Source organism: Amaranthus tricolor, chromosome 17 (genome assembly GCF_026212465.1).
Source record: "Amaranthus tricolor cultivar Red isolate AtriRed21 chromosome 17, ASM2621246v1, whole genome shotgun sequence".
In the NCBI taxonomy this organism is placed as follows: Eukaryota; Viridiplantae; Streptophyta; class Magnoliopsida; order Caryophyllales; family Amaranthaceae; genus Amaranthus; species Amaranthus tricolor.
In genome coordinates, this window is record NC_080063.1 from 11,948,199 (window position 1) to 11,962,799 (window position 14,601).

The following is a 14,601-nucleotide window of genomic DNA, read 5'->3' on the forward strand; positions in this document are numbered from 1 at the left end:
AGTAACATTTCATTACAAGATAATTTGATTTTTGTAAGATATATTTAATGACATTTAATTTAAATGTCACTAATATTTAAATTTTTAATAGTATATATATTGTGGATTTAATGAAATTTATTAGACCCTTTGGCAGCATAATAAAAACTCCTACTAAAACTTTTTGCGACATAAGATCTAGTGACATTTCTCATAAATGCCACTATAGACTACAGTAACAATAACATATGCCACTAAAGACCAAATAAAGTGTCATTAAATCCCTCTATAGTAGCAATGGCATTTTTATAATGCCATTAAATTTAATATCACGAAATGTTAAATTTAATTCTAGATTTTTTTTCTTATAATATATCACTTTCTAGCAAATTAAAGAAATGTTAAAAATATAGCACTATACATGCGTTTATTCTATTGTGTTATTGCAACGTACTCGGTACTCCTACTTTATAAATTAAAGAAATATAAGCCACACGTATAGTGAGTATTATTGATTACTCCTATGAACGTTATTATGTACATGAACGACGTACAATTATCTTGCAACTCTTAGGAAATATAGGCCAAAAATAAAAAAAGCATTAAATATTCAACTTAGATCGTTTTAATTGGTCGAGAAATAGAGTTGTATGTAAAAATTATATTTAGTGTATTAACTTTTTTTTTATTTTACATATTCTTAAAACATAATATTTCTACTTTAAAATAAACATAATTGAAAATGATAACTTCAATATACAATAAAAAAAACACATATTTTATTTTTATCTTTTAATACTATTAACCAAATACAAGGCATAAGGGTGGTAAACTAAAATTTACAACTAATAAATTTGGTTAGAATTTAGGTTTGGATAGTCCTAGGTCATAGCTCCAATTACTGAAAATATTAAAATTAATTGTATGACATATATATCATAAAAAATGACAACCAAATAATATATGACGATTAAGTTCGCATGCTGAAATGAATATTTATCAATCGTGCAACACTAATAATATTCTAGATGCTACTTAGTACAAGGACTTTTCAACTTCTTAAAACTATATTCTTTCCAAAAAAAAAAAAAAAAAGAAAAAACTTTACAAAATCATATCAAACGACAAAAACATAATGTTATTCAAGAAAACTCGTGTATATATATTACAAACTAAGACTTGACAATCATCAACAGCAGCAATGATCACCTTCAAAAGAAACTCTTGAAAAAAAAAAAGTATTCAAACATGTATAAATCTGTATTACAAATATCTTCATTCACTTTTAACTTATAATCAAGTGTCTCCCGTCAATAGAAACTATGATCAGGATTCATAAAGGGACTATGATCAGAATCCATGAAGGGAAAAAAGACGCCAAACGACAACTATTTAAATATATAATGAAGAATGCGGCCAAAGAATCCACAAACTTAACTGAAATATGGAAATACTAATGATTGATAATAATAATAATAATGCCATAAAAACTGATCAAGGGCATTGGAAGCCAGATGGAACTCCTTTACCACAAAAGTTAAGTAATACACTTAAAGAGACCGGGACATTAAGGTGAATACCCAAAACATTAGCTTTAATGGCAGTACAAAGGCAAAGTGCAGCTTCAAGGTCAGCCAACCCTTGAATTAGAGGGCAGCATGGAGATTTTGGGGGTGTGCCAACTACAGCTCCTAGCAAGTCACCTAACACATTGGCACATACTCCTAACTTAAGGGCATCAATTGGGCACTTAGCTTTTGTTGATGGTGGGTGTACCGGTGTTTTTGGTGTCTTGGGCGTCTTGTGCGGCTTTGGTGGGTGGTGGGTCGGTGTCTTTGGGGTGGATGGTGGTGATGAGCAGCCACAATTGGCATCATAAGTGGAACTCACCATGGTGAAAAATAAAAGGTTAAGGCATAAAAAGATGGCCATTGATGAGAACGGTCGTTGTGAAGCCATCTTAGCTAAGTATAGCCTATTGGTAATAAAGCAAGGTTTGCAATGCTTAAATGACTTGTTTGAGAGATTGTGGTGAGAAATAAATAATTGGTGTTGGGTATTTATAGTGGAGGTTTTAACAAAAAAATTTGGATCAAAAAAGGATTTTTGATACTCAGATTAATATACCCTCCATTCTATATTAAATAAATATCCACAGAGAATATTCACGAGAATAAGAAAAATAAAATATTTTAGATAGTAAATTTAATATTTTATTGAATAATAAATTTGATGGAAGAACAATAGAAATTATATATAATAAAAAAATATTAAAAGAAAGTTAGTGCAACAATTATGGTGACCACAACTATTAAAAAAATATGTACATAAAGATAGAAAATATGTGAACATAAGCAATATAAAAATATTAAAATAAAGTAAGTGGGATATATGAAGTGACCATATGCATTATTAAAATATTAAATGAGAATGAATAAGGTTAATTTTGTCCAAAATTTTTCATATAAATAGAAAGACTTTTTATGGGAACAACAAATAAAATCATCTAAAATGACAAATAAGAACAATTTTAAGGAATAGAAGAGTACACTCTCTATCCTCTTTGATTTGCCTCAATGAGAAAAAGAGTAGTTTTTAAGGATGGTAATAAATGAAGAGAGAGAATTAATTATTTAGATGAAATTAAAATAGACTTAAAATGTATGGATGAAATTAAAGAAAGTAATGAGACATCATCTAAAAATAGAAATAATACAAATTAAATGGGACGGACTAAAATGAAAAATCCTACAAATTTAATGGGACGGTGGGAATATTATTTATTTAGCTATTTATTTCCGTAATAAAATGATGGCCCATGGCCCATGTGATGCTTGGGTTTGATTAAAGGTTCACATGTTGGATTATCTATCTAATCGTTCTTTCTTTGATGATTATTTATGAGCTGTATTTCATATTTGCCATCCTCAAATTCACAAAATACATTCCCTAGACCATTGTTTTCGTGTTTTACTATTTATCAATTCATGTTAATTAATAAGTAAAGTTAGACTAAATTGAGTTTATAATCATAGATGGATCTAGTTTGTAATTTCCGATAGCACGTATTACGGTAAAAAACATATACTGAAACTTTACGTTTATAACAATCTAGCGGTTCAAAATAAAGCCCTGTCTACCCTATACAAGTTAATCAAATATAAGTATGATCCGGCAAATAGCATTGTCATGAAGGCTACTAAACCCACTCATCTTCTTTTGTTTGTTTCTAGTGTTTACCTTTATACACCTAAATCGTAAGTGGAGTTTGTTTGCGATAATACAACAACTAGCTTAGATCTATATATATTACGTAATATCTCGCTCATTTGACGAACCCCCTCAAATCCATAAAGTTCTTAAAAAAATTTATCAACTCAAATTATTCTAACAAAGTAATACGAGCTTCTAGATAATAATGTTGAGTACATGTGTTAACGTATGAGTTGTTGATTTGAGGGCTTTATTTGATGAGCTGGCTTATATAATTTAACTGTTTGTCACACTTTGAGTATTTTAAGGCTTATAATTATAATTTAGCTATAGTTCAGTATGATACGGTTGTCGAATCATAACATATTAATTGAGACTAATATTTTCATATACATGCACATTGGTGACTTGATACTACTGATATAATTTGGACCTCGATCTGCCAATATTATTAATTTCATAAAAAACTATTAACTTTATTTTTACGTCAAATGAAAGTATGAAATTCATTTTAATTTTATTATGATAGAATTTCCGAAGAGTAGATCAATTAGGACCACGTAACATAAGAAAACGTTGAACAAGTTGCATGGTGGGTTTTAAATTTTCGTTTTCTTAAATCTTTGTTTACATTTATATTCTAAATATATGGATTTGGATAAATATCTTTTAGGGGGACAACAAATTACACGTTACAATCAACACCAATCCTTTTACTGTCCATTTCCTATCATGAGGGTAACAAGACAAATTCGGAAAGTTGAATTTAGACGAATTAAGAAGCTATGTAATTTATTCAAGCAATTCATTTTGATTTATATTTTTGTGCAGTTTCTTTTGACATTAGAGGAATATTTGGTGTCGTTTGATATTAAAATCAGAACAAATTAAAAATATCATTTATAAAAATTTTAAGGCAATAGATGTGTAACAATTGGCTAAGATCGATAAGATTTGAAGTACCTTGATGAATAATAACAAATACAATGATCTTAACAACGTTTGAAAGAAATTAAAATGCAAAATTGACACAATGATTTAAGGAGGTTCACCCAATGATGGTTATTAGGGATGGTCATGGGGCGGGTCTGAAGCCGGTTTAGCCAGACCCTGACCCGGACACTTTCAGTTTTTATAGATCCAGAGCCAGATCCGGACCCTAAGGGTCTAAAATTTTCAGACCCAGACCTAGACCCTTCGAATCTGATGGGTCTAGGGTCCTTAATGGGTCTAAAAAAAATCTATTTGATTTGTCACATTTGAACTTTTTGTAAGACATTAGTGTGTTTTACAAATATTAAATACTAATTATATAAATATATATAAATAGAAAAGTCACAAAATAGTAAGAATGTAAGACAATAATACTAATTTTGTACTAATTAGCATATATTTATATATTATAGATATAAATGGAAAATAAATGGGATATTAGAGTGAGGTAGAAGTCAGATTAATAGACAAAAGTCACAAATTACTATAAGACAATTTAATAATTACAAGCGTCTGGGTCCGGGTCGGGGGGCGGGTCCAGAGTCCAAGTCTAGAGGTAGGGTCTGGGTCCGAGTCCGAGTCCGGGTCCGAGGATCCGGGTCCTAATCCTCGGACCCGGACTCCCCAATTATTTTTTAGATCCAGATTCGACTCGGATCCGGTGGGTCTCAAAAAATAAGACTCAATCTCTTAAAACAGGAGCGGATTCGGGGCGCGTCTAACAGGTTTCCTGGACCCATGACCATTCCTAATGGCTACGTCCTTCGTGGTGTATAGTTTCCTGTTTATATTATTTCAATGGAGTAAAAACTTGCTCTTACAAACAAAGTATTACAATTGAGTAAGAGAATATCAAAGACTAGTTTGGGCTTAGGGGTTTGTGTTTGGATGAACAAATGAGCTCCCTATTTATGGGGAGATCACACTAATCAACATTCAATACATTAAAGCTAAGAATTAATAACAATGAAACAGCTGCAAGGACTTGAGGAGTTAAAAACAGCACCCTAAGAATGTCAGAAGGTCCGTCGACCAAAGCGGAGACTCGCTCGGTCGAGCGGCTTTCAGAGGGCATTCTGACAGCTTTGCTCGACCTAGTATAGTAGAGCATCTTTTCGATTTCTTAATTAAGCCTCATAACTCCCATGATTAAGTCCTACTTCATTACCTTCATAACTCATGATAGTCATGAATTAATCCACACTTTAACCACCATTATAAATCACAAACATTAAGTCACAACTTAATACAACCATTCAAGTCATCTATAGGATTTCATCCCAATACTTACACATATGAATGCACACATCAATTGTGCACTCAAGTTACACTATTCTCAACAGAATGAAATCGTAAACCATTTTCATTCGATTTGTTCTGATGTTTTTTTTTTTTGCAATTTTTCTTTTATTCAATATTATCGCATTTAAATACGTGTAGATAGTAAGAATAATAATATTCTAAACTAAAATAACATAAAAAAAAAAGTCTTAGACTAAAATATTTGATTAAATAAATATTTCAAAACTAAAATTATGATAAAAATAAATAAAAATATTATTTTAAAAAAATATTTATAATAATATATTAAAAATAAATATATTATTTAAAAAGAAATAAGATAATCGTAAGGCACATGCCATGACAAGGGAGGTTGTTAAATTCAAAAAAAGGCGATGGATCGGGTGACGAAAGGGTGGCCGGTGGTCATCAACATATGTACGTTGGAGACGGGCCCCTATTTATCGGTCCATGGCTAAGGTGATTTAGTGGAGGTAATATCAAATATCGCTCCTATTTATCAGTGTTTTTGTAGTGTAAAAGCAAACATCCTTTAATGCGTAACTTAGTAAGTGCAATGATTTTTCTTAGACACAAGAATAGAATTCACGAGGAGCATGTAACTATTCGGTATTCCTCCGCATTAATAAAGTGTTATGTTTTTTGTGAGATAATTCAAATGAGTAATAATGGATTCTTTAATATTCTCATTAATATATATGAATTTTCTTATAATTTTGATTGATTGATATTTCATTAAAGGCTAACGTGATGGAAGATCACTGATTTATATTTTAATTTAAGTAAAATATTTAGTATTATATATTAATGAGATATGTGCTATATCATAGGCGGATGTAATATATAACCTTGGGTAGCACATGTTACCCATAATTTGAAATAAAAATTTGAGAGGAAACTTCTTTCTTCGCTCACACATAATTAGAGAAAGTGATAATAATTGTGTTGCGTTATTAATGACGTTTATTTCCCTTTAATATATTATGGTGACATAGTCTTGAAATATATATAGTTTCTCTTATTATGTCCATGTTATTGTTACTTCCTATGCGTGCATGCAGTAGTGCAAGGCATACTTTTGATCTTGCCTCCTATAGTAAGGTAATAACTCTATGTACTACATGCATGATGAATCATATATATATATATATATATATATATATATATATATATATATATATATATATATGTATATATGTTATGAATGCTATGTGTGACTTGAGTGCACAATTAACGTGTGTATTTATGTGTGTGACTCTTGGTTGTTGTGGAATCCAAAAGGGTGTAACTATGTGGAGAGTATTCATGGGAATTATTGGTGCTAATGAAGATTAATGAAGAAGAAGAAAGGACTTGTTTTTGGTAGCTCGATCAGAATTCTGACAGAAGTAGAATGGTCGCTCGACCTACCCGCTCGACCGAGCGAGCCTTATTGGTCGGTCGAGCGGTCAGACAGAAAGATCCAGAATGCAGCTGATGCTCGCTCGACCAAGCGAGCTCCCTGTTCCGGTCGAGCAGATCCTCTGATGTGCATGGGATGCTGTTTTTCGACCTTTCAAGTTCTTGGAGTTATTTTATATTATTCATTACTCTATATTAATACTATATTCAAGTGAGCTATTGACATTCATGTACCTAGTACTATATATAGAGCTCTCATACTCACACATCAAACACATCAAACACAACCCCTAAGGCAAACACATAGCCTTTTGTTTTTATCTCTTACTCAATTGTAATTCTTCATTTGTAAGTGTTGTTTATACATTCTTGATATAATATAAACAGAAACTACACACCACGGAGGACGTAGCCATCATTGGGTGAACCTCCTTAAATTCTTGTGTCTCTTTTGATTAGTTTACATTGTCAAATCTTGTTTTGTTCATTGTTGTTTGTATCGTTCTTAGCATCGTAATGGTTTTGGCAAAAATTTTCAATATATATATATATATATATATATATATATATATATATATATTCGCCACTGTGCTGCATACCTGTATCCACACTTATATAAGCCTAAGTTCGATTATCATTGCTCGAGCTCTCCCTTTTTTCAATAAAAAAAAGCCACTAGTTAGCAATATAGCAGTACTACGCTACTACTGTTATGTCACATGCAACATCGATGTTTATTATGCTCTATCAAAGGAAAACCTTCAAATCTTTTCAATATCACTTAGGGAGTACTTCTATTTAGTAAAAAGAAAATAATAAGTAAAATAGTGTTACTCTTTTTGTTTTCAATTTTTTTTCGTAGATTCTATTGCAAGTTTTAAAATTAAATAATTTTAATTTGTGAATTTTTAAAAATTCTAAAACGTTGATATTTAGAAAATATATATTGAGATGAATCTACAAAAATCACATGAATTTGTTTTTTTATAGATCAATGAGAAATTATAGTCAAAATTTAACACTAAAATTCATAAATTCTATTTAAGAAAAACATATGAAAATGAAAGGAGTCTAAATTAGATAGTGACAGTTAAAATAAAATTAGAAAATTGTCAATAAGTTTATAAATGGTAATGGTTTAATAATTTCGGAGAAGTTTATAAATTAATTTCAAATAAGTTTATTGTTTATATAAGCTATAACAAGGTAAATTATTCTCATATATTTTCAATACTTATTTGAGGTATTTAAACTTTATCAAATATTTTTTTCACTAAAAAAAGTTTAGAATAACCCAAAGATCTCAAATAAGTTTATATCTATTCAATAAATTCAAATTTATAAGTTCATATAAATTCAAATACATAATTTCAAATAAGTGATTTAAAAAGGGGTCTTATGGCTAAATTGTCGCCAAAATTTTGGCCATTAGAAAATAGGTACTTCTATATGTTAGTGAACTATATACTTGATTCTAGCCTCTAATTTTTCAATTCTAGATTTCATATTGCCTTTTTAAAAAATTTGATTCGCGTAGCACATTATTTCAAGCAAGAAAGAAAAAAAATGGAAATAGGATCATGGATTGGCAAATCATGATTGCCTTCTTGATTGTGATTGATGCTTCATTGGGATAACTATATCCTTAAAATATACTATTATGTAAACTTTGAATTTGCTTACTTAAAAATGGCAGAGCATAAATAGACAAATTATTTAAAGATCCTGAATAATTTTAAAAATTATAATATTTTTCTATTAATTTTATATCTTTAAGCACTTAACATATGCTACGTAATTTAATATTAAGGCTCTCAAATTTTTAGAATCTAGTGCGATCTAACATGTTAAACATACTCAAAACCACCCCAGTACTTAAATCATTTTTTTAAAACTTTTTTAGTCATAAGTATTTTGAAATGCTAAATCAATCAAACCGCAACAGTTCACCTTCCATTCACTTGTGTAGAGAGAACTAAGTGCTTTTTGAGAATCACAAATTAAACTAATAATAATATAATTTTCCCCTTTGAAGACATTTATTCGGTTTCAAACCTCATGCACATATTTTATTAAAAAAAAGGATTATAAATCAATTTCCCCATTGTACGTTATACTTCTTCGGTTCTTCAACCAAATCGATTTAGCGTTATTTTTTTATTTGTTAGAATTTTAATTGATTAGTAATTTGATTTTGTATAAATTTGTTAATTAATAATTGTATTTTACAATTTGAAAGAATGGGTATTTCAAAAAAGTGACTTAACGATTTTTTTAAACATCAGTTTAACATTCAAAAAATCACCTGAGTTTTCTTGTTGATAACACTCAACATCAAGATTCATTATATTTAAAACATATACCTCATTTTCTACTCGGCATGAATAATTATCATAATTAAAACGTTAATGAATGTATTTTTTTAATTTATATTATTAACATCATTTGATTTTATTATGGATTCGTCGTCCCTAATTTAAAAGATAGGTAGTTTTATTTTTTAAAAAACATAAGTTAAATTATAATAAAATATCGAAAAAAATGTTCAAAAAATGTTTAAAAAAATTTATGATTTTTTTTATTATTTAAAATTTTTTATGTAAATTTTTAAAATTTTTCTCGAATTTAAATTAATTTTTAATTTACTTTTTGGCAAATTTCCTACTATAGCAGGTCATCAGATTACTCAAGTTAATTTAGGCAAATACCCCATAAAGTAAGAATTATTCATGTTTAATCAATAGATGAGATTATTATAGAAAAATCATAAATAGATTGAATTGTTCTAACTAATTTTTCTAAATTTATATAAATGTAAAAAATAGTGAGAAACAACTCTTACTCCAAAGACTAAAGGCATTAAATTATTTTAAGACTTAGTAAGTTTTTAGTTGTTTAATTTACCACACAAATACTTCAAGTTCATAAACACTAATATGTTCAATGAGTTGCCCTTTATGTAATTTAACGAGCTAAAATTATGCCATTAAAACATTTAATGCGTAAAATTCTATCCAAATTACACGTTTTTCAACATCAACCTTCGGTGTCGGAGTACACTCAATTGGGAATTTGGGATACAATAATCCAACCATTTTTTGGCATCAAACATGCAATTTGGCAATGTCTTCACTTTGACCAGCATAATACTTAAGCTGTGAGCCACTCAAATGACTGAGAAACGGTTATATCCTATGATATTTTATTTTCAAATCTTCTAGTACTTTGCTAGATTACAAGGCCTTTTTATTCAACAATTATAGAAATTGAAGAAGCTTCCTTCTTTTATTTATTTTGAGATCTTAAATAATTTTATCGAAATATTTCATCATTATATTTGGTATATTCAGCTATTATAGCTAGCCAACTATATATAATTAAGATCTGAGAGACAGGGAGAATTAGATGACAACAGTCAACAGATTATATTTATAAATAGAGATAAGAAGGTTGCAACCATTGGCTGATGCACATTATGACAATGGGTAGCATAGGCTACCCATGTTATTTTTTCTTAAAAAAGTAGATTTTTTTTTGTTACCTTGTACTTCCTCCGTTTCACTATACTTGTTTCACTATATATATATATAAAATAAGCTTGAACAATAGATAGTGTCAATAACCGTAATGCAAGAGTATTTTAGAACAGAGGAAGTATTTCACTAAGTCAATCTTTGATTTCGTTGTAACTTTTAACTTTTAACTTTTAACTTTATACGATGCGGTGTGGATGACGTATATCGCCTTCTTTGGCAGTGACATGAGATTATTATTGCGATATTTTACTCACGGGACAATTTAGAGTATTGAAAATTTTTTTGAGTTGTTCTAGTTCATTTACAAATAAGACTCTGCCAGTTTTTTTTATTTGATTTACTTTAACACGTTGGTGTTACCATAATTTTGAGTTCTGAATCCGCCACTGTTTGCAACCCGTTAAACACTTAGGTAGAAAAAGACCAACAAATAAAAGCAAAAAGTCCGGAACACATATACTAATGGCCCGTTTGGTAATCAGTACTAAATGGTAGGAACGAGAATGATTTATAGTGTAAATTTTCATGATATTTATAATGTCATTCCCATTGTAATATGATTTTGAACACAAACAATTCTTTATTGTCACCTAATACCACATGTTCAAATGGTAATGTATTAGAATGAATGTTGAATGAATTTTGTGTAGAAAATAAAATTGGTGAAGGAGTATAACCATGACACTTAAACTTGTCTAAAGATATTCTTATCAAAATACACTAACTTTCCATTATCATTTCCAATATTTAGTATCAGTTACCAAACAAGCAAGTAAAAGTTAAGACAAATAGCAAGATATATAAATTGAACGTCATTTCATGATTTCCACCTCTACAAAGTTTAAAGAGAATGCATTTACGTTGACTTCACCTTTATTATAAAGAGGTTATTTTTGATAAATTATATGAAAAAATTAAAATTAATAAAATTAAATAGTGATAATTTTGGCAGTATATCATCAAATATGTCAACTTATATGCCACTAATAGATTTGCTTATGGATGTCGCTATTACTCCTATTGGTTAGCTTAATTTTGATTCTCATCAGCCGCTTTCATACATAATTTAGGTTTTAGCCTCTGATTTTAATCGCACCCAGATTCAGAATTAGGAGTTTTGCTACAGACGAACTACCAAAATTTTTTTATACGTAATTGAATTATTCTATGTGACCCTACAATAATTGCATTTGTGATTACGAATATACAAAGAGATAAAATAAAATCTCAAATAGTCTCAAGTAGAATATGGGAGGGTCCCTTGCTACCAAATTTGTTCTTGGAGCTCAATTGTATGAACACTAATATTGTAACTTTTATGTAAAATATTAAATATTTTATTTAAGATTTGAATGTTCACATATAATGAATCACGTATTTAAAGATTAGTATCAATATGAACCCGATCGGATCCCAATACAACAAGATTTAAAATTAATTTGATTTGAAAATGATTTAATCTGAAAATAATTCGTTTTGAAAAGTCTTTCTCATCACTCATCATCATCATCATTCTATCCATGTATCTCACTCATAAAAAAATTACGGACAGGGTCTGGAAAGGGAAGGACGGCGGCAACTCAAATAAAATAAATAAGTAGGACCAACTACAAAGTAAAGGAGGAGAACAAAAAAACTAATAATATAAAAAAACGAGAGAAGTAAGATGGCAAGAATATCAAAAGGTAATCTAATAGGACATCAGTAGTCTAAAACATGGATATAACGCCTCCAACTATCCCTATTCTTAGTCAGGCCCTCAAAGAGGTTTAATTCATGTAAGTCAACTTTTATTTGCTCATTCCAAGTTCTTCTGGGTCTTCCTCGACTCCTCTTACCCTCTACTATAATGCTTTCTACGCTTCTCATAGGGGCGGTGAAAATCTTTCTCTACACATGTCCAAAGTCTTTCTCATTGTAGACTGTTTTAGAGATGGGAACAGCAACAAGAGGGGTGGGGTGAATTGTTGTTTTAATAAGTTTAAGAATTTAAGCCTTGTTTTTGCGGAATTAGATAAAAGAAATAAAACTTAAACTTAGAGCGAAAAAATGAAAGAGACAACACAATTTTACGTGGAAACCTTCTAGGCCTAAATAGAATGAAAAACCACGACCCCTCGGGATTTCAAAACTCCACTATGTTTAAGGCAGCTCGTTACAATTACATTAAACACCTTGCTTCACTCGAAGCGTTCTCCACTAGGCCAACTTGTCTCTTTTCAATTGCTTCACTCAAAGCAACTCTCTTAGTTTTATTCCAAGCTAATCTTTTCTCTAGCTTCACTAGAAGCTATCTAATCCTCCCCTAGACTCACCCAAATCTAGTTACAATAATTCACTCAAAAACCCTTTTACAAGGATAAAAATTCTCTAAAGATAAAATCAAAGAGTTGCACAAGAAAATATTATAAGCTAATTGGCAATTTTTGAACAAAATATTTCTTGTTGATTTTTCAAAAATAACGTATGAATTTTCAAGGCTCATACGAATACATTTTTTGAGGAACAACCGAATCCTCTATTTATAGAGTTAAAATCCCTGATAAAAAGGAGGTAAGTACCCACTATTCCCTTATCCCAAATAATAAGGAGAATAATATGGGTCTCAATTAGTAAGGTCAAAACCCACGGTTTCCTTAACAATAGCTATCGTTCCCTTCCCTTTAACTAAAATTAGCTATGGTTCCCTTTTCCAATAATAGGTGCGGTTACCTTTAACTAATAATAGGTGCGGTTCCTCTTTACTAATAATAAGGACGGTTACCTTTAACTAATAATAGCTAAGGATCCCTTTACTAATATTAGCAGCTGTTCCCTTCACTATATTTAGCCATTTTAGTCATTCACTAAATATAGATCCGAAACAAAAGCCTAATAAAAAAGATTTAGAAAATCATACGTTAGGTGGTTAAAAAAAATATTTTGCCAATTAACTTTAATAATTAAATAATGCAACTAATTAATTTTACCAATACATAAACTGAAAATCAGAAAATATAATAAGCAGAATTTCAGCAGACGTATTTTCTTCAGACGCCAGTCTGGGATACTGCACTGTTTTCAAATTTCAGTTTTGTTAGATCATCAAAATTTGGAACAATAGACCTCTTGTCTACATTTGACATCCTAAGCGAAATGCCTTTTTTAACTTCTTTGGATTCCTTTGACGAGTACATGTTCTAAACTAAGTCATAGGTACCATCAACGATCTTTAATCACAACTGGATATCAACTTGCAAACAATCTCTAAAAAATACATTTATTTATATAAAGTGTAGTCATCATCAAAACCTAAGAGAGTCAACACTCATCACTAACAATGTAATAGTGAGAATTTCAAGACATTAGAAACAAGAAGGATGAGCCTCCTAGCACGTCGCACGACACCTTGAGCTAGCTAGATCGCCTGTGTTTACTAGAACAATCATCGAGCAATCTCTTATTTAAGCATACTAGAGACAAAAATTTGAAACAAATAATCAATTTTAATAAAAATAAATAAATTTTGGATAAACTTAATTTAAAAAATAAGCATTTCTATGTCCAAGTCTAAAGGCAGTTATGTTCATAGTTATTAACAGCGAACAAAAAAATTGGTCAAAATTATTTGTTCGCAGTTATTAACTGCAACAATATGTAAGAAGGGACAAAAAAACAAAAAAATGGTTTGTTAGTAGTTAGTAAGTGCAAACAACATGATTTTCATTTTTTGTCCCTTTTAACGTTATGACATTATTTCTCTTTTATTCGCAGTTATTAACTACGAACAAACAATTTTGACTTTTTTTAACTAATTTTTTTGTTCGCTATTAGTAACTGCGAATATACCTGACCTTAGGCTCAAACATGAAGATGCTTATTTTTGGATTTAACTTTACCCGAAATTTATTTTTTAATTTTTTTTTTGTTAAAATTGCTTATTTATTTCAATCTTACACTAGAGACTTGGTCGAGCCCAATAATTTTACTTGTGATTCATATGCTTTGATTAAACCATTAATATGATGGGTAATATGTGACCCAATAGAGCTAAATCAACACCAAGTTGGGCTCGTAAAAGCCCATAATTTAGCACACATGAACAAGGGATGGTCACAGTAGGATTAGAGTCGGAGTCGTAATCATATTTTACCTACTCTATTCTATATTTTTTTAAAGTCTGACAAGGTCTTAGATG

At 29.9% G+C, this 14,601-nt stretch overlaps 1 protein-coding gene across 1 annotated transcript; it reads right to left on the reverse strand.

The window, feature by feature from the left end:
• Positions 1–1,096: 1,096 nt before the first annotated feature.
• Positions 1,097–2,026, reverse strand: LOC130804874 (14 kDa proline-rich protein DC2.15-like). The gene has a single exon (XM_057669504.1). The coding sequence runs from the start codon at positions 1,936–1,938 to the stop codon at positions 1,474–1,476; it is 465 nt and encodes a 154-aa protein (XP_057525487.1). The 5' UTR covers positions 1,939–2,026; the 3' UTR covers positions 1,097–1,473.
• Between the last annotated feature and the right edge of the window lie 12,575 nt (positions 2,027–14,601).

Excerpts from the sequence above, each read along its gene's own strand:
- LOC130804874 (XM_057669504.1), bottom strand. The coding sequence starts at position 1,938 with ATGGCTTCACAACGACCGTTCTCATCAATGGCCATCTTTTTATGCCTT.